Source organism: Branchiostoma belcheri, unplaced genomic scaffold (genome assembly GCF_001625305.1).
Source record: "Branchiostoma belcheri isolate BF01 breed outbred unplaced genomic scaffold, Haploidv18h27 scaffold71, whole genome shotgun sequence".
Lineage (NCBI taxonomy): Eukaryota > Metazoa > Chordata > Leptocardii > Amphioxiformes > Branchiostomatidae > Branchiostoma > Branchiostoma belcheri.
Genome location: NW_017804365.1, coordinates 251342 through 269136, shown reverse-complemented (window position 1 = coordinate 269136; position 17795 = coordinate 251342). Strand labels below are relative to the sequence as shown.

At 38.8% G+C, this 17795-nt stretch overlaps 3 protein-coding genes across 3 annotated transcripts in view; 2 read left to right on the top strand and 1 right to left on the bottom strand.

Annotated features, from left to right (window-relative positions):
- Nucleotides 1–8079, bottom strand: part of LOC109484921 (WD repeat-containing protein 27-like) — a 102578-nt gene extending 94499 nt beyond the window's left edge. Inside the window, exons 1-8 of the mRNA XM_019788271.1 lie at nt 7843–8079; nt 6563–6725; nt 5502–5643; nt 4748–4872; nt 4188–4301; nt 3420–3471; nt 2942–3012; nt 2288–2408 (exon numbers count right to left, since the gene is read on the bottom strand). Coding sequence (XP_019643830.1) covers nt 2288–2408; nt 2942–3012; nt 3420–3471; nt 4188–4301; nt 4748–4872; nt 5502–5643; nt 6563–6703 — 766 coding nt within the window. The 5' untranslated portion in view covers nt 6704–6725; nt 7843–8079. The remainder of the gene's footprint in view (nt 1–2287; nt 2409–2941; nt 3013–3419; nt 3472–4187; nt 4302–4747; nt 4873–5501; nt 5644–6562; nt 6726–7842) is intronic.
- A 69-nt stretch (nt 8080–8148) lies between these two features.
- On the top strand, nt 8149–12718 carry LOC109484926 (KATNB1-like protein 1). Its single transcript, XM_019788284.1, has 10 exons — nt 8149–8317; nt 8570–8622; nt 9046–9154; nt 9891–10073; nt 10294–10409; nt 10707–10757; nt 10990–11088; nt 11491–11601; nt 12052–12145; nt 12466–12718. Exons 1-10 carry the CDS (start codon nt 8192–8194, stop codon nt 12493–12495), a joined length of 972 nt encoding a protein of 323 aa, XP_019643843.1. The 5' UTR covers nt 8149–8191; the 3' UTR covers nt 12496–12718.
- A 2694-nt stretch (nt 12719–15412) lies between these two features.
- The window catches only part of LOC109484884 (palmitoyltransferase ZDHHC22-like), a 3221-nt gene continuing 838 nt past the window's right edge, over nt 15413–17795 (top strand). Inside the window, exons 1-2 of the mRNA XM_019788240.1 lie at nt 15413–15835; nt 16488–16597. Of these exons, the coding sequence (XP_019643799.1) occupies nt 15533–15835; nt 16488–16597 (413 nt within the window). The 5' untranslated portion in view covers nt 15413–15532. The remainder of the gene's footprint in view (nt 15836–16487; nt 16598–17795) is intronic.

The window sequence follows — 17795 nt, the reverse complement described above, 5'->3', positions numbered from 1 at the left end:
AACTGGGTGGTGGTAGATCGACCTTTGACAAACCCATGTTGGAGAGGATGGATAACATCACGTAAAGTGGGAAATATGGCGTCATACACACACCGTTCCATGACTTTACTCACTATGGATAACAAAGAAATCGGTCTGTAATTAGATGCCAACTCTTTATTCCCCTTCTTATGAACAGGAATAACGTTGGCATCCTTCCATTCTGAAGGTACCTTACCAAAGGTGGTTGATTTGTTGAACAATTGGGTAAGAGACGGTGCAAGTATGTCGGCACATTTCCTAAGAATGAGCGGGGAGATATTGTCAGGTCTGACCGCTTTAGTTATATCAAGACTTCCCATTGACGTAAGCATTAAGAATCGTGTCTATAGCGGTCACTGTTCAACGCGGTCAGCGGTCACCCCATTCCGGTCCCGCCGGCATGTCAACACCGCCGATAGCGGTCGCGGCTGGCCGTAACCCGCTAAGCACCACGGCCGCAACACCACACCACCGTCGGGCTACGACCATTATGAGCCTTGTGACAATTTTCCGATCGCTACATTACTAAAATGTGAACTGAAAATTAAACTCCATATGTGTATGAAATAAAGGAAAACTGGCTTTTGACACGAAGTTTCTGCGGTCGCGGGTGTCTTTGATATCTGCGTTTTCCCCAACACCAGTGCCGTGCGTGCCGCATGGAGCTTTCAATGGACTCGGCCGCTCGGCGAAGATTACGGCAATTATCTTTACAAAAAAACTTAAGAATATCCATATTTGGTTTCTCGATTCCTTGAAATGCGTAGATATGTGCATAGCTTCCGTTTTTCATGGGCATAATTCAAGAAATTTGGCTCGAAAATGCGTTTCGTATTTTTCCAAGATGGCGCATGTGTTAGCTGCAGAGGGAGGTCAATTGGGGTCATCGGAAGACTCCACTGTTATGGAGGTAGATACACCGAGTTTTATTTAACTTCATTAGCGTCAAATGATGTAATTACATTATGAAAACATTTGAAATACATTACTACAAGTAATTTTAGATGCAAATTTAATACTGTAGTGGATATTTTAGAAAAGATATAAGTCTGAAAGGAGAAAATTTTCTGTTGACTACCACATTGGCATAATGGTAGAGGCAGACAACCCACGCGGGGAGAAACCCAAGCCGTAAACAAAGGAGAGTTTTCGCTAAGTTTTCATGTTACAAAAACGACCAAAAACGGAAAGTAACTGGCAACTGACGAACAATTATTTTGCTGTTAACTAAATAGACAGCATCTTGGTACAAAATAACTTATTTACGTGGTTGGAATTCGCTGTGGCGTATGTCGGTCGCGCGAAGCAAGTGTTCACCAAAGAACAAAAACATGGCGATGTCGTTCTCTTCCACTTTTCTTTTTTTTTCAAGCAAGTACAAAATAAAGTACTACTAAAGCAAAAGAACAACAAATTATTGAACTAAGACATGTACATATAAAAGGGGTTTACCTTTGCAAATGTATGTATTCATATGTTTCAGAATAAAGACATCACTGTTGGTACTCAAAGCACGTGTCCCTTTTTTTTGAGGGGGGGGGGGGTCAACTAGCCGGCTGTTTCTCTATAGTGGTCACCTGGCCATAGTGGTCAAATTTGGCCAGTCCCTTGAGTGACCACTATAGGCAGGTTTGACTGTATATGCCATCATGGTAGAGACACTGATCTGGTATCACAGATTCTACATGTACCAGTACAGATGCTGTTCGAAGTTTCTGTTGAAAGAGATCCCAATTGGGACGTCTAGCAGTAGAATTTGCAATTCCACCAGATTGGAGTCTCCACCCCGACATAAACTTCATTTATTCAACACTTATTCTGCAGTCATTCCTCTGACATACATGTACATCTGATGATACACATGTAAGTTATGATGGCACCAAAGCCCCTGAGTAAGTTGTTTATTGTTGTTTATTGTTTATTGTTTATTTAACCAGAGAAACATATCGCCCTGGAGGGCGGTTTTCAATGCACCCTGGGGGGCAATCCCCAAACACATAACAATATAATAAAACATAAAGTAATTACTGAAGAAAACTTAATATGTACAATCAAGGGGCAAATTAAAATAAGGTAACGAACTTAAGTAACAGAAGAATAAGCGGTCCAAAATAGGCATACATCAAATAACATCAAGTCAATCATACAAGTGATAAACATGCATGGATATGGGTTGGTCTGTAAAGCTTTTGAAAAAATGTATGCACATTTATATGATTAAACATTAATTTTACAATCTGAACAGGAAACATCATGTTACATGTACCTTTCTCCTCCCGAGGCCTGTTGTCCTCCTTAGCTGCCTTCCATTTGGAGATTGTTTTTCCGATGTCCACCTGATGCAGTAGTTGAAAACCACTGCCATCAGACAGGTCGTATATTCTAACCTGAAACAGTCAACAAGCTCACACTGTTTCACTCACAATTTCAAACAACAACAGAACTCAAAACTCTGTGATATACATAGAATTTCTCATTTCTCATATATCTTCTTTACTTGTAGTCATTAATCATGCAAATAATGTTTTGACTTATACAATGTATCCATGTGTCCATTGATTACTTCTTGTCCATCTACAGTGAACATGACTAGCATATAGATTATAAAAACACTGTCAAGCAGACACACTAAAAACAGTAACTTCCCATGAATTCACAGCCTCTCCCTTAATCCTACAACTTGGAATGCCTGTCAGCAGCCAAAGTTGATAAATTGACTAATGCTACCACCTCTAACTTATATTTTCTATCACTCCTGTCTGCAGTCATAATTCTTCCATGTCAGGCTTCAAATTTATTCTTACTCCATCTCAGACCTCAGCAGCAGTCTGCGGTTACAGCATTCCCTTCTCACTAACTACAGACACGCAAATGTACAATATAGGCACTGAAAACAAAACCTCCACACGGAGGTAATTACCTGGCCATCTGAGGTCCCCACAGCAAAACTTTCCTTCGTTGGATCATGGGACAGGCTCAGAAATGGAAACGCTGGAATCAACAAAAGGAACAACACCATCAAGTATTCTATAGCAACATTTAAATCCATAAATAATTTCATCACATTATGATTGAATACTCATTATTACTAGTATCAAATGTGGCTCTTTATTCACAACCAGTGTCTTGTTTACCAACAGATGACATTTTGATGACCATAGCAATTTATGACTGGTTCATGCAGTACACAGTGGCCGCCGTGAATGAAACAACATAATGTCATTAAAGGCAAAAGCCAAAGTGAGAAGTACATGTAGTAAGTACAAGTACACCACAATTCCAGCATTATAAAACCCCATTAATACATTGTACAATTCTTCCTGCATATAACAAAGACAACACAAATCTCAGTTCAGGTTTGTTTACTTATACTAAAGGATATTATCATTCATACTTACCAGATATTATTGCTGATTGGTACACTAATGCTGAATTTTCCAAGTCCCAAACCTGTAAAAGATATTTGCAGACAAGCTATGTACATGTAGTACTGACACACCTTGTACACATTTACACCATGCAAGAGAGAGCAAATTATAAGACAAGCAAACAGCTTATGGAAAAGAATAGTACAAGTTACATGTATGGAAAAGAATATAGTATGTAGAAGTAATAAAGACAGAAGTGAAGGAGGTACCTTGAATCAGAAATCTCAATAACAGCACTCATCACAGTCCAAAGCTCAGGTAGGACATGTTCTATTCAAAACAGAGTGCAAGTAAAGTTGAAGACAACTTAAGTTTAGAGAATGCTTATACATTGATTAAAGCCAATCTGGTGAAAGACACTAAAAGGCATCCAATGCAATTTCAGGGTGGCAAAACAGAAAATATTATAAATGAGGAAATCTCCCAGATGTTGACATTTACTGCCATGTCTTTGAACATTTTAGTCATTACTTCATACTTGAAGCATTTGAAATAGCTCAAAAATAAGCTACGTGAAGAATCGCTTCATTTTTTGGGACCGCTAATAAATAGCTAATTACACAAAACAAGCAACCATTTTCCATCAGCAACATCATGCTATGGCATAGGGTTGATTCAACTTACTACATTAAAAGAATGACCAGAAAATTGACTTCGCAAATCCAGTTTTTCTGCCCTAAAATTGCACTTGATACCATTAAGTGGTAAAGTAAAATGACAACTGAAGTATGCTGTTACCTTGAAAGTCCTGTCCTCAGAAATAGATACTATAGTGCTTTTATAATGTGGACAAAATTCTGCCGATGTCACAGTAGAGTTATGCCCTTCTAAAGTAGAATGAAGTCTTTCAACCTGCAGAAAAAAGAATGTGACTAAAATCATTTCTGAACAGCTTCCGATGGCTTTTGTAATGTGTATGTTATATGTATAGCAAGTATTAGCAACTACATGATTTACAAGAAAGACTAAGTCAGGAAAATCAGAAGTTGTATATACAAGTGTACTGTTGCATATGATGTGCTTAGTGTACAATATACACACAAAATGCCAAAAAAACACTCAAGCAGCTGGATGTGATTTTGGAAACGGTCAGACGTTTCAGGTAGCATCCACTACCTTTCATATCCAGTTGCTTGAGTAACAGTTACTGTTTTTTGGCGTACCTTATTACTACCATGCAGTAACTGGATGTCTAACCTTCACCGACGTACACACACAAGAGTTTCTTTATGATACATGTACAAAAATGTACAAACAGCTTAAGTAGTTTCTTCTCAAACCATGGAAAGTTCACTTACCTGAGAATCTAAGACGAGGACTTCAGTCCCTATGCAGGCTGCTATCAAGGTATCATCTGGACTGAAGCTCACATGTTGCACATAGCCTAGTACCTGACCAATGATCTGACCTCGAATTTGTTGTCCTGCAAATATACATCACCCAGTAAGTATGATATACACTGGTGACTGACTGGTGATCTCTTAAATGACTGTTTAACATGAAAATGAATGAATGAATGAATGAGAGAAGGAAGCAGCTGGAATGAATGAATGAATAAATGAATGAATGAATGAGGGAAGGAAGCAGCTGGAATGAAGGAAGGAAGGAAGGAAGGAAGGAAGGAAGGAAGGAAGGAAGGAAGGAAGGAAGGAAGGAAGGAAGGAAGGAAGGAAGGAAGGAAGGAAGGAATGAAGGAAGGAAGGAAGGAAGGAATGGTTTATTTGATCACCAGATTCTTGATTAGATATGTAGAGTACATCACAGCCAGAGGCTGAATTGCATACATTTTACAAATTTAAAAACTGTTGACATTAGTCAATTTACCAATAATCTTATCATTCCTAACTAACAATATACATTTGCACATTTGTTACCAGTTACTGTCATATTCTAAAATCACAAGAAAACGCTACCTTAAAACAGGTAGGTTGTGAGACAGATACGTAGTAGTACTTAAACAATATCATCAGTGTAAAGTGGGTCTTTGCTAGTTCTAAGTGAAACATACATCTGCATAATTAGTTAGAAATCTATTAAGTACAAAATCCCTACCTTTCTCATACATATGTCGTGCCTCCTCAATGTTCCATACTATGATGTAGTCCTCTGCAGCAGTACACAGAAGTGTAGGCTGAGAATGGAAACCAAAGCTTGTAGCAGTGACAGCTTTTCTGTGTGCTACCAAGTCCAGTTGCTGAAAAAGGTGTACATTTGTACGTGTATTTATATCATAAATAAGCATCTGACCCAAGAGACACAATCCTCCATGAAGTAACGTAACTTTACAGGAAGAGGTCACTGCCAAAAATAAAACCATTGCAAGGTAAACCCTTCACAAATTTTACAGTACATAAGTTATAAGTTAGTGGTCTAACCAGCATCTGACCTTCCATCATTTGACGCAATTTTGCCACTCGTGACAGACAAAAATTTTGCCCAATGCATCCTCTTTTCCAGACAAAATTCAGTGTGTATTAAACATAGAAAGAGTAAGCAAACTTTGCCCCTCAAATGCAGGAAATAGTATTTCATGATACAGTACTAATACTGTACTATCATGAAAGTTGATCTGTGTTAGTAGTTACATGTTTAAACTAAGAACTGCTGTTCCCAGTGTTGACATCACACTTCAGAAAATGTCATGTGTCAAGTTTATTGGGTCAGTCTGTTGAAGAAGACCAGAGTGACTGCCTGGAGAAAGCTCTAGGTGAAAACGGTCCCTTGTGTTGGAAGAAACCTTAAAACTTAAAAAGCATTTCATGATGTTACTTCAAACAAAACTGAGATGACAGAAAAAAATTCTAAACAATTAGTATTGTCATTCGAATTCAAAAGATGGCACAGACGAATAGTGGCAGTGTTTCCGCCAGACTGCAGCTGAGAGGCCGTCCAGATGGGAAGGGCAGGGTCGCGAAAATTAATTAACTTAGGGAACACGTTGCAAAAATTAACTGAGGGGGCGGGGCATTTGTTTACACTTGTTTACAAGTTGAAACTGTCCACAAGCATTCCATATTTTTTTACAAGTATTGACATAAAAAACACTGCTACAGATGGCAAACGTATCGTCAGGAATACTTAAGAGTGGTTAGGAACAACTTGCATGGCCTTACCCTGAAGCCCAGATCTTGCAGGCTCCACACTCCCACTTCACCCTTGCCATGTGGCACGGCGAGGTAAGTTCCGTTGCAGGAATGTTGGGTGTGAGACGGTGAGGTGGCCGTAGGTATGGTCAGCTCTAACCATGCAGACATGGTTATACTGTCTCACACTGACCTGAGGACAGGATAATAATTTCAACTTGAATGGGCTTAAAACAAAAGTTTATAAAACCTGTGATTGTGTAACAGTGGGGGGCTTACAGGCACTACCAACTGACCCGGCCGAGGGGTCTAGACCTTTAAGCCGAGTGGTTTAATAGAGCGTAGGAGTTCGAAGCTGGTGCTCAGGAGGTCGTGGGTTTGAACCCCGGCCCGGTACCAGGGGTTTTTATCTGTTTCTACTCGCTCCACCTGTTTTTTATGGCTGAGATAATTTGAAAATCAAATACATTCATAGCTGATTTGTTTGAAGCACAGAGATACAGATGCTCTATATAAACATATCCGAAATTTAAAATGTTTATAAGTACTTGATACTTGATACTTGATACCGTCTACAGTCGAGTAAGGCTTCTTCCCGCCTGTTGTGGACTGGTCTTAGACGCCTTCTTCGTACTTCAGATGCTCCCAGTGTCGATCCAATCTCGTTTTAAACTGGTTGACTGTTTCACTGGATACTACTGTCGACGGCAGCGAATTCCAATCTTTGATGACCCTCACACTGAATACATGCTGTCTACTCCTTGACTTGGCCAATGGTACCTTCAACTTGAAGTTATGGCCTCTTGTTGTACCCCCTGCTAACTCGAAGAAGTTGTCTGCTTGTACCCTTAAGTATCATTACATTCTATGATTCAGGACTCAGGAGATGTGTCAGCTATTTGACATGAGGACAATAAATTATGTCAACTTGACTGGGCTAAAAAAAGTATATAAAACCTTAGCCGTGGCGACTCTTGATTCGGGCTTACATTTGCATTACTCTCGTAGGGTAATGCAATGTAAGCCCGAATCAAGAGTCGCCACGGCTAATAAAACCTGTGATTGACTAATATACAAGGCCATGGCTGAGATTGAAAATCAAAGACATTGCATAGCTGATTTATTTGAAGCATAGAGAAACAGATGCTCTAAAACATCCGAAATTTAAAACGTTTATAAGGTATTGCGGCAGTTTTGACAATTCCCTTCCCTTGGGACATTCTGGGGAAAATAATTTATGCACAACAGCCTCCCCCGCCACTTTCGGAGGACTTGCCCGGGCATGAAAGAGTTCACCGATATTCACTTACCTTAGCGAGTTAGAAGCAGCAATATCACCTCCAGCCATTACCCAAGTCCTTATCAACACATTGTACACTAGCTGAAGCTATGAACTGTCATAGTTTGAGTCAAAATGGATAGAATTTAGACGAAAGCCCAGATGTTTGTGTAATCTACAGCCATCTTGGTTACTCTGGGAGGTCAGGGGTCAAGAATTAAAAATCCGCATGCTGATTGGTCTGCTTATTTGACTTCTAACCAATCAGAGAAAAGTAAGCAGTTTTTGAAAGTGAAGTGTCAAAAGGTGTCACAAATCTTTCGCCCCACGGTCAGAGCTTTATAAAGCGCTGGCATTTTGTATTTGGACCACAGTTAGAGATGGCAGCGTTTCCTGGATATGGCGGACGCATCCAGTGGGATTTTGTGAAGAGGAAGTATGTTTGGGTAAATGAAAACGGGCCAAATCATCATGACCGGAAGAAAGCCGAGCAGGAACAGGCGAAGGTGTGTAGAAAGATTGTACACTAGTAGTATAGCACTCACTGACTAGTAATAGTAATTTTTTATAACGTTGTGCACGATGAATACACTGTGTATTTTCGGCACAAATACTGTATTGCTACATATACGTTGTAGTTTGAACTGTCTAGATAGTATACTAACATAATGCTGCAAAGTTTATCTTAACATAATTTGTTACATAAACGTTAAGGTTATAAAAAAATATAAGCCGATTCAAAAATTGTGTCTTTTCAGAAAAAGATAACACCTTATGGAGAGGATCAAGTGCAAGCTATGCTGAAACGGAGGTAACATATTAATTTACTAACGTTACTAGCAAGTTAGTATGAAGATACAAATGTTGATATCTCTAGCAGTAACCCTAAGAATTTTAGATGGATCTAACCAACGGCATGTAACTCCATGATCTAACTGATAGGATATAGCTTACCTCCATTGGTATATTATAACGTTGTATGTTGTATCACCAGAACCATTCGTAGGTGACATTTTTTTTAACCTAGCTACCATGCAAATTTTTTTCTAAATAAAAGTTGGCAAACAATGAAGCACTAAAGCAACAGCTGCTATAGAATCAATGTAGATGTACTAGTACTAGCTTATAAGTGTTATCTTTCATTATTAACTGAGTCATAAGAATTTTGTAATCTTGAATCTTTGGAGGATAATTGAATAATTCTAACACATTGAAATTATACTTTCCTCCACAGGGCAATGAACCTTCAACAAGGAAGACAGAATCAAGCAAAACATCCACCAGTCTTTCAAATGCCTGGCAAGAAAGCTTGCAAGAAGCCAACCCCTACAAAACGGAAGAAGGTATACAATCACAGTTAGCATGTCATAGACACAAATAAAACTGCCAAGCAGATCCTATGGTGGCAAGACAGTGTCCATTAGCCACCATTTTTCACCAATCACCACAAAGAAAGTATTAATGAAAAAAAAGAGTATAAAATCAATGTCATGACTGATGATAAATCATCACTATCCAACTAGGTTATTGATTTGAGAGAGTTTGAAATCAAAAATTGAAAGTTATTTTTATCTCTTGCCAAAAGTGTACCATGCTTACTATCTCGTTAGTACCTCTCCAAAAAAATGGTGGCTGACAAATTTGGAGACTACATGTATGTACATAGAATATAATATATTTTATATTCTATGGCATATATAGATCTAATATATGTTCAGCAAATACCCATAAACCTTGTTTGCAGGGCTTGAAATTCATTTTTGGGAATAGGTGCACTGGTACACAAAATTTTTGGGGGGTGCACCATATAAGATAAATAAAAACTAATTATGTTTCATTTCTTAAGAAAAGCACTATAATATAACAATGATGTTTAACAATTTTTCTGACACTTAACATCTTTAACGTTACATACGTAAACTTACGATTTTATTTGGGTGCACCAGTGCACCCACAAAAAAAATTGGGCGCACAGCTCCAAATTTGGGTGCACTGAGGTGCACATGCACCCATACCATCTATTTCAAGCCCTGTTGTATCTACAATGTATTATAAGTCCTATGTGTGTGTATCCTGTAGAGCAAGTCTCCATCCCCTCCAAGAGGATTCACTCCAGTCAAGCAGCCCCGAGTAGAGAACATGGACTGGGAGTCAGTCCTGTCACCTTCAGCAGAGGACAGGGAAAACAGGTCTGTAGCTGCTAATGTCAGGAAGTCAAAGGATTCGGGAGTTGCTACAGAGGAGGAGGACGCCCTCTTGCAGGTGTGTATAAAACTACATCCAGCCAAGATACACAACATTGAGACTGTCAAGTAAGTTTTGAAAAAATTTACTTGTTACAATGTATCACTTTTGACACTATGCTATGGTCTAGTAGTCTGGCATTCAGTCTTGTTGTACAGTATTTCTTCCAACGATTGCTATATGTAAGCCAGCCAGGATTCCAGGCTTATAATCTGGTGTATTTTTTATCACTTCCCAGTTGAGTGCAGGCCATCCCACCATGACTAAAGTCTTGTCCAGCAGGCTACTCTGGCTCCAAGCAGCTCTGACCTTCTGGAGACAGAGCCCAACTGCTCTGGTCTCTTACATTTTGAGGTACGGACTCATTCACTCACTCCTTGATACCTTGATACCGTCTTCGGGATGAGAAGGCTTGCCCGTAGTAATCCCGCTCACGAACTTTACTCATGTGTACTTCAGACTTTCCCAGTGTTTGTCTAACCATGATTTAAACTCGTTCACTGAGTCGACTACAGACTGTGGTAGAGCATTCCAGTATCTAACAACTCTGACACTGAAGGTCTGCCTTCTAACCCTTCCTCTGATTCGGTGATGCAATATTAGAGTTTCAAACATGTCAACATGTCAACTTGTATGTTTTTTTTTCTTCAGAATAAACAATGAAGCACTGATAGCTGATGTCATTCCGATCCTGATCAAGAGGTGAGAACATGCACAGTTCCAATTTTACCAGCACCTTAGCCTGCATATGAATGTGATATTTCAAAGATTTGATGAGCTATGCAACAATTAACGAGTAAAGGAGATGATTTATAGATGTCTGGCTCTTCTTCCAGTTAAGTCTCTCATTCTAGAGATGTTTCCTCACATTCTTACACATTGCATACTAGTAGTAGGATAAAGTCTAATTTTTCACAATCAATTTCTACTTTAGCATCAAGAATGGAAATGCCATTGGGAAGCCGATCTCAATGGGCGCGTGTCTTGAGCTGCTGCCTGCTCTGCAGAAGATGCTTACAAGCAAGTATGAAGAGTAAGAAAGTGCCATGTTCCTTCTTATATGTAGTAACAACTTCAGTCATTGCTCTTAATTGATAGGTGAACAACTGAAACAGACAGGTTATACTACCAGTAGAAATGGCTACAAGTCACATTTGGGAACACATCATTTCATTCATTCTTGTCACATCTGTAAGTTCACTTTGCCCTAATGAAGATGACAGAGAAGTTGTCAAAACGTCAGTATAGTGAAAATTAGAAAAAAATAATATTAATAAAAACAACAAACAAAACAGACCAAAAAAGCTCCTCTAGTTTATGCTTGTCATTGAGGACCTATCATATATACAATCTATATTTTGATATTTCAGTCCTTCATAATACTTAGAACTGCATTATTCCGCTCAACGTTGTGTTGTTGTCCCCTCCAATGTAGCTACATCTCTGGAAGTCTGGACCTGATACGCACCATCCTGAAACACTGGTGGAAGGATCTCAAGTCACTGCAGGCCTCCCAGCAAACTCTGAAGCTTGGACTCAGGAGTAGGTCAGTGATCCAACAAAAAAAAAACCTTTGCTTTCCATGTGGAATATTCTCTCTTCATGTGTATTCTGTAGTAGATCTAATTATTCAAAATGTATGTGATAGTCAATACAACTGCAAATAATAATGTTATTCCAGCGAATTTGTCTCCCAGTATCTTTGTTTTAAAGTTCTTCTTTGTTATTATTACCTTCATATACAGAGGTTTTATTGTTGTGTTAGTTTGCTTGAGTGTGTCTGTAGATATTTGAATACAGTAGAGTCAAGGAAGTGGTGGACAAATGGTGTAACCAATGACTGACAGAAAGGTCAAGTTGGAGGTTAAAATGGTTTCCAGCAAAACAAGAAATTCACAACCACCCTAAATGCTACATGGAGGTATTAAAAGCTTGATTTCTTGCTTTTTTTCATTTTGTTCTTGATTAATGATGACAAATGTTTGTGTTCCAATAGGAGTGTGAATGGGGTGTACACAAGCATAGTGGCTATGACTGACTCCATTCAGAAGATAGCCACAAGGCCTGGCAATATTGGACAGAAGGCTCAGGTAAGTTTCTATTCATAAAGTGTACAGTTGATAGTACCCCTTTGTAAGGTAGCACATGTATCAATCAGTCAATAGTATATCACCGTTTATTATCACGATTCTGAAAAAATACTTGTAATCAGTTTTTGTCAAGACAATCCAGAGCTTGACATATGTATATGCAAGTTCGTGTGGGTAAAATTGGAGTTGTTCAGGTATTTCTGATGTCTACCTGCATCTAACCTGCACTGGTCTATGTATTGCTTTATATATTTCGAGCATTTGCAATAATTTCTTGCCTTCATGTACAATAATACCAAACATGATTTCTTGTTCTGTAGGTTGTTTTGCAGATTCTCAAAGACCTGTGATCATTGAAGAACTGAAGACAGGACTGAGGTCTGGGGCAGTACAGAGACAGGAAGTCCTGACACACACACTGCTGCTGCTGTTTGATATTTTTGTGCCAATTGAATTTTGTTTTCCATTTTATTTAGAAATTAGATAAATCGGCTCTAAGGCAGCTGTTTGTACATAGTATTTTATCATGATGTGATTTTGGGTGAACAAATTTCTGGTTTGGAATTTCTCACAACATAACAGAAAAAAAGACAAACTTCACAAATATTGAACATACATTGTACATATACATACATGTATAGTACTTAGTATACACCAGTGTAGTATTTGTACATATATGTGAAACAATTGCAGAACAATAACAAAGGTTTTAATTCTTTAAAATGTGTGAAATTTGATACAGAAGAAAATTGCACTGGCACTGATGAATGGAATTTGACATTTTAATCATGAACAAGACCTACTTATTGATAGTAGGATCATCTAGGTTTGACCTGTTGACTGAGGTAGGAAATTAAGGTACATACGTAATTTTGTGGTGATTGCAATGTCTCTTATGTTAGATGTACATATGATATGCCAAGAGTATATTATATTTACAACTTTTTTACATTGTACATGTAGTTGCGAAGTGAATAAAATATATGAAAACTCTGAGTGTATCACTCTGAGTCTAAGTTTACTACATGTATTAGTAGAAATAGGGCTTTGCAGTACAGAATGTATTTACTCTTTCACAGTTATCCTAGACATGATAATTTGCATACTGTAAATCAGAATTTTTTTCACAGTACTTTTATATTCGCGGTTTTTGCGGTCACTTCTGTACTGCAAATTTATCATTACCACAAACAAATAATTTGTCGACTTTCTTTTTTCTGCACCTGCCATCACAGTGAACATGACCATTTTTCTCAGACGGTGAAATTCTGCTATCGCGAATATAAAGTGATTTCAGTATCCAGAGACATCTTTTATAATGACTACATTCTCTTTGCCTTCTTTCTTGACACTTTTCCATGTTGTTTTTTCTTGACATCCGACACATCCAAAGGCTTGAAAGGATACGGCACCAGAAATCGCAGGTACCAGTACTTCCCAAGAACATCGATTATGTTTTCCCACGCGCCTTTACCGTCCTTTATTTCCCCCATCAGAGCCTCGTGGCTGGTCTGCCCGTCAAACGTGATGCTCATTTCCCAGTAGAAGAATCCAGCGCAGGTTAGCGCGGCAACAAGAGTGCCATACATAACAACAGTCAGTAAGAACTGAGAGGGTGACACGGCCTCCACGAAAAACTCATAAAACGTCTTCGGCAACAAGATGAGAAGAGTAAAACTGTTAAACTTGACATTGTACTTTTGATTCAGATACAGTCCCTGTAGTAACACAGCATACAGCCCTCCTAGCATGATGTAAAAACAGTACACTATGAAGTAGCATTGGTTGTACTTCCCAATGCAGCAGTACATGAAGAAACAGTGGTGGTCTCTTCTGAGAATGACTTTTTGGCAGAGTTTGCAATAATGTGATCCCGGAGGAGGGTTGTCCGATGTATCCCCCGCTCGACCGCTGTGGCTAGTGTTCGTCAAAATTGCAAGTAGATAATTGCAGAAAATTTGAAGAGAGGTAAAGGCCATTGCAGCTTGGTGAAGAAACGGTTGCTGGTATGTCGGGGCGATCACTGTGATACATACGAGTGGCACGGTAACCAGCATGACAAGGAAGTACAGTAGTCCCAGCCAGTTCATGAAGTGTAACAGACGGGTCCAGGTATGTTGACTGTTGGTCGCGAGATGCATGTTGTTAGGCAGGGTCTCCTTCAGCTTTCCTCAGAAACAATTCCCTGTAAAGTTACAAATCCTAGTTACATTCAAGCAATACCAACTTACCAACAACCGAACAAGGCTCGAAATACAATAGGTTTCATATTTTTGGTGCAGAAATACCTGCACAGCTCCAATTTTACCTGCACTAATTATAACCTGCATATACCCAGTACATGGACCAGTGCAGGTTAGGTGCAGGTAGACATCAGAAATACCTGCACAGCTCCAATTTTACCTGCACTAACCTGCATATACCCAGTACATGGACCAGTGCAGGTTAGGTGCAGGTAGACATCAGAAATACCTGCACAGCTCCAATTTTACCTGCACTAACCTGCATATACCCAGTACATGGACCAGTGCAGGTTAGGTACAGGTTTAATACATAGACATCAGAAATACCTGCACAGCTCCAATTTTTCCTGTACTAATTCGCATTTATATACCCAGCTATGTTCAAGAATATTAAAGAACGAAAATTTTTGCCACTTACCATCCTTCACATACACATTATACTTCTCGGGACACACACAACGTTAACCCAAGGAGGTTTCTATAGTCACCAAGGAATCGCTTGACGGCAATACTACAAATACTATCAGGCTTCATGCTCTCGTCAAAAGAGATGCAAAATACCGGACGCTGGGCAGCTTGCATGTTGTAAAGAGAGTGTCAGGATGTGCTGCATTCTAGTAAGAATATTATATATAGGATTCTAACGGATATATAGGATTCTAACGGATAGATTTTAAGCTCTTCGATTTTAAACCTCCTTGTAAATATACATACCTAACCCTAACGTTTACTTGTCCTGGATCGTTGAGCGGTTGAGCCGAATCCCGGAAGTGTTTCTGAGGAGGCGAACAGAACATGGGTGTAACCACCTATCATATGGGTAACATTTGAATGATGAATGAAGATAGAAGCCATATCATACAAATAATTCTAATAAAATCCCGTTTGTTAGTTTGTACTTTTACTAAAATATATGTTAAAATAGTCAATCATTCTGTGTTATGATTTCTGGCCACATACGTTGACTTCTTTTATAACGAAGTAAAATAATTTCCCCCTATATTTCGAGTTGAACCTTCTACATAGGTCATTTGGACGGGGTCAGTTTGTGTGTCGGTGTAAATGTACCGTTAGGAGCAATTTTAGGCTATTTCTCTTTCAATTTTTCATGTGTACAGTATCGTTATATATCCAGGTGTAGGTTATGGCTTTCCACATTCCTCACATCGCACTAGGGGACAAACTTTGGCTCCTACACGCCGCTGCGTTCGTGTACTACATCACTGTGTCTGTCATCTTCCTCACCACCGACCTCTACATCACCATTCCTCACATTTACGCCGACTATGATTTTACGGGGATTTTATTACGCTACCTGCTGACGGTGTACATCTTCTTTAACATGGTGGCGAACCACGTCCTGTGCACGATCACCGACACCACGTACCGTAACAGGGAGGACCCAGACCCGGTACCGCGGGCGTGGGGACACTGTATGACCTGCCAGGTAAAATTTATTATGAACCTCTCCTATTTATAGTAAAGAAAATTTATAACGTAATTCCTTGCATCATTTTAAAAACCAACTTTAAGTTACCTTATTTTTCCTGGATTCATACAAATATTATTGAAGAAGCGTGTACAGTTAGTACTTGTCTATAAATTATCAGATGTTGGGTTATGAGTTTTATGACCCATTGTTTCGATTGCTATGAATAATTTACAAACCTGATACGATCACTGGAAAATAGTTTCCCAGTGGGATTTTTTTCAGATTCATACATCTGCCAGAGTCACTGTTATTTCTACATTAACACGGCATAGATTTTCTCTGAAAAATTCTTATACCCTTTCATGATAGTCTCCACTGGACTCCTTTGCAGGCTGAATACATTGTACATGTAGATAAAGGAGAACTTGACCTATTAAAGAAGGAAATTGTAACTGGTGAGGGGAGTTAGCCGTCCATAGTCCTTAGAATTAGAATGTCCAGTTCCTTGCAGGCAAACTGGACCCTCTTGGCCATCTAACTCCCTTGGCCAGTATAATCAAATAATACATTCCATTTTACTTTTCTGATTTCTACTATTTATTCAGCCTGCACAGAAGTCTGGTGGAGGCTACTTCAATCCATGATGTGAATGTTCTTTTTTTAATAGGTTCACACACCACCTCGTACCTGGCACTGTAGTATCTGTCATAACTGTGTCCTCCGGCGGGACCACCACTGCTTCTTTACTGCCAGCTGTGTGGGTCATCACAATCAAAGGTACGTCCTCTGATATATAATTGCCTCTATCAAGGATTGTTTTGTTGTAATATTGGGCAAAGACAAAATAAGTGTTTACATGTACCTTCACTTGGTCTAGCCTAACAAACTTCTGCTCTGTTTATTCTTAACGGCTATTCCGAGATCAGGGTGTGCCAATGGCATCGTGCATCGTTATGTCATTCTTACTCAGTATTTATCGCATTCTGTTGACATTTATCAAACTTGTTATACTAGTACAGTTATTTTCCAGACAATCAGGAAGAGATTTGGTGTTAAGATGTTTAAAACTTATGCTATGGCCAATTTAAGACCAGAAATTGGCATAAAATCTACGTTATGCTGTTGCACTTGAAAAATGCCAGTTTTTGAAATAAATATTGCTTTTAACACCGAGCAGATTATTATTGGAATGAGCAGAGCACTTTGGACTAATGCCTCTGATCATTTACAGCTTAGAGGTACATATCCAATATTTTGTCAAAAACTTCTCTGTTACATAGCGGATCATAATGACCCCCAGTGGGGGTCTTCACGCTTCGTTAAAAATTGAAAAATCTCAAGATTTTTTCTAAAGATCTCAATATTTTAGACGAAATCTTGAGATCTTATAAGACAATCTTGAGATTGTTCATGACAATCTCCAGATCTTTCAGAAAATCTTGAGATGAAAACAAAAGGTCTCAAGATCTTTCCAAATGTTTTCAAAGTATCTTGAGATTTTTCCAAAGCATCTCGAGATGCTTTAAAAAATATCAAGATTGTTTAAAAGATCTCACGTTTTTTCAAGATTGCTTTAAAAATCTTGATATTTCTTAAAGCATCTCGAGATGCTTTGGAAAAATCTCAAGATACTTTGAAAACATTTGGAAAGATCTTGAGACCTTTTCTTTTCATCTCAAGATTTTCTGAAAGATCTGGAGATTGTCATAAAAAATCTCAATATTGTCTCATAAGATCTCAAGATTTCGTCTAAAATATTGAGATTTTTCCATATTTAACGAAGCGTGAAGACCCCACTGGGGGTCATTATGATCCGCTATGTAACAGAGAAGTTTTTGACAAAATATAGGATATGTACCTCTAAGCTGTAAATGGTCAGAGGCATTAGTCCAAAGTGCTCTGCTCATTCCAATAATAATCTGCTCGCTGTTTGAAGATTTTACTACCCTGACATATAGGTTCACAAACTGTGGTT

Excerpts from the sequence above, each read along its gene's own strand:
- LOC109484926 (XM_019788284.1), top strand. The coding sequence starts at position 8,192 with ATGGCAGCGTTTCCTGGATATGGCGGACGCATCCAGTGGGATTTTGTG. Across the intron at positions 9,155-9,890 it reads CCCCTACAAAACGGAAGAAG|AGCAAGTCTCCATCCCCTCC; the intron begins GTATACAATCAC and ends TGTATCCTGTAG. Across the intron at positions 10,758-10,989 it reads ATTCCGATCCTGATCAAGAG|CATCAAGAATGGAAATGCCA; the intron begins GTGAGAACATGC and ends TTTCTACTTTAG.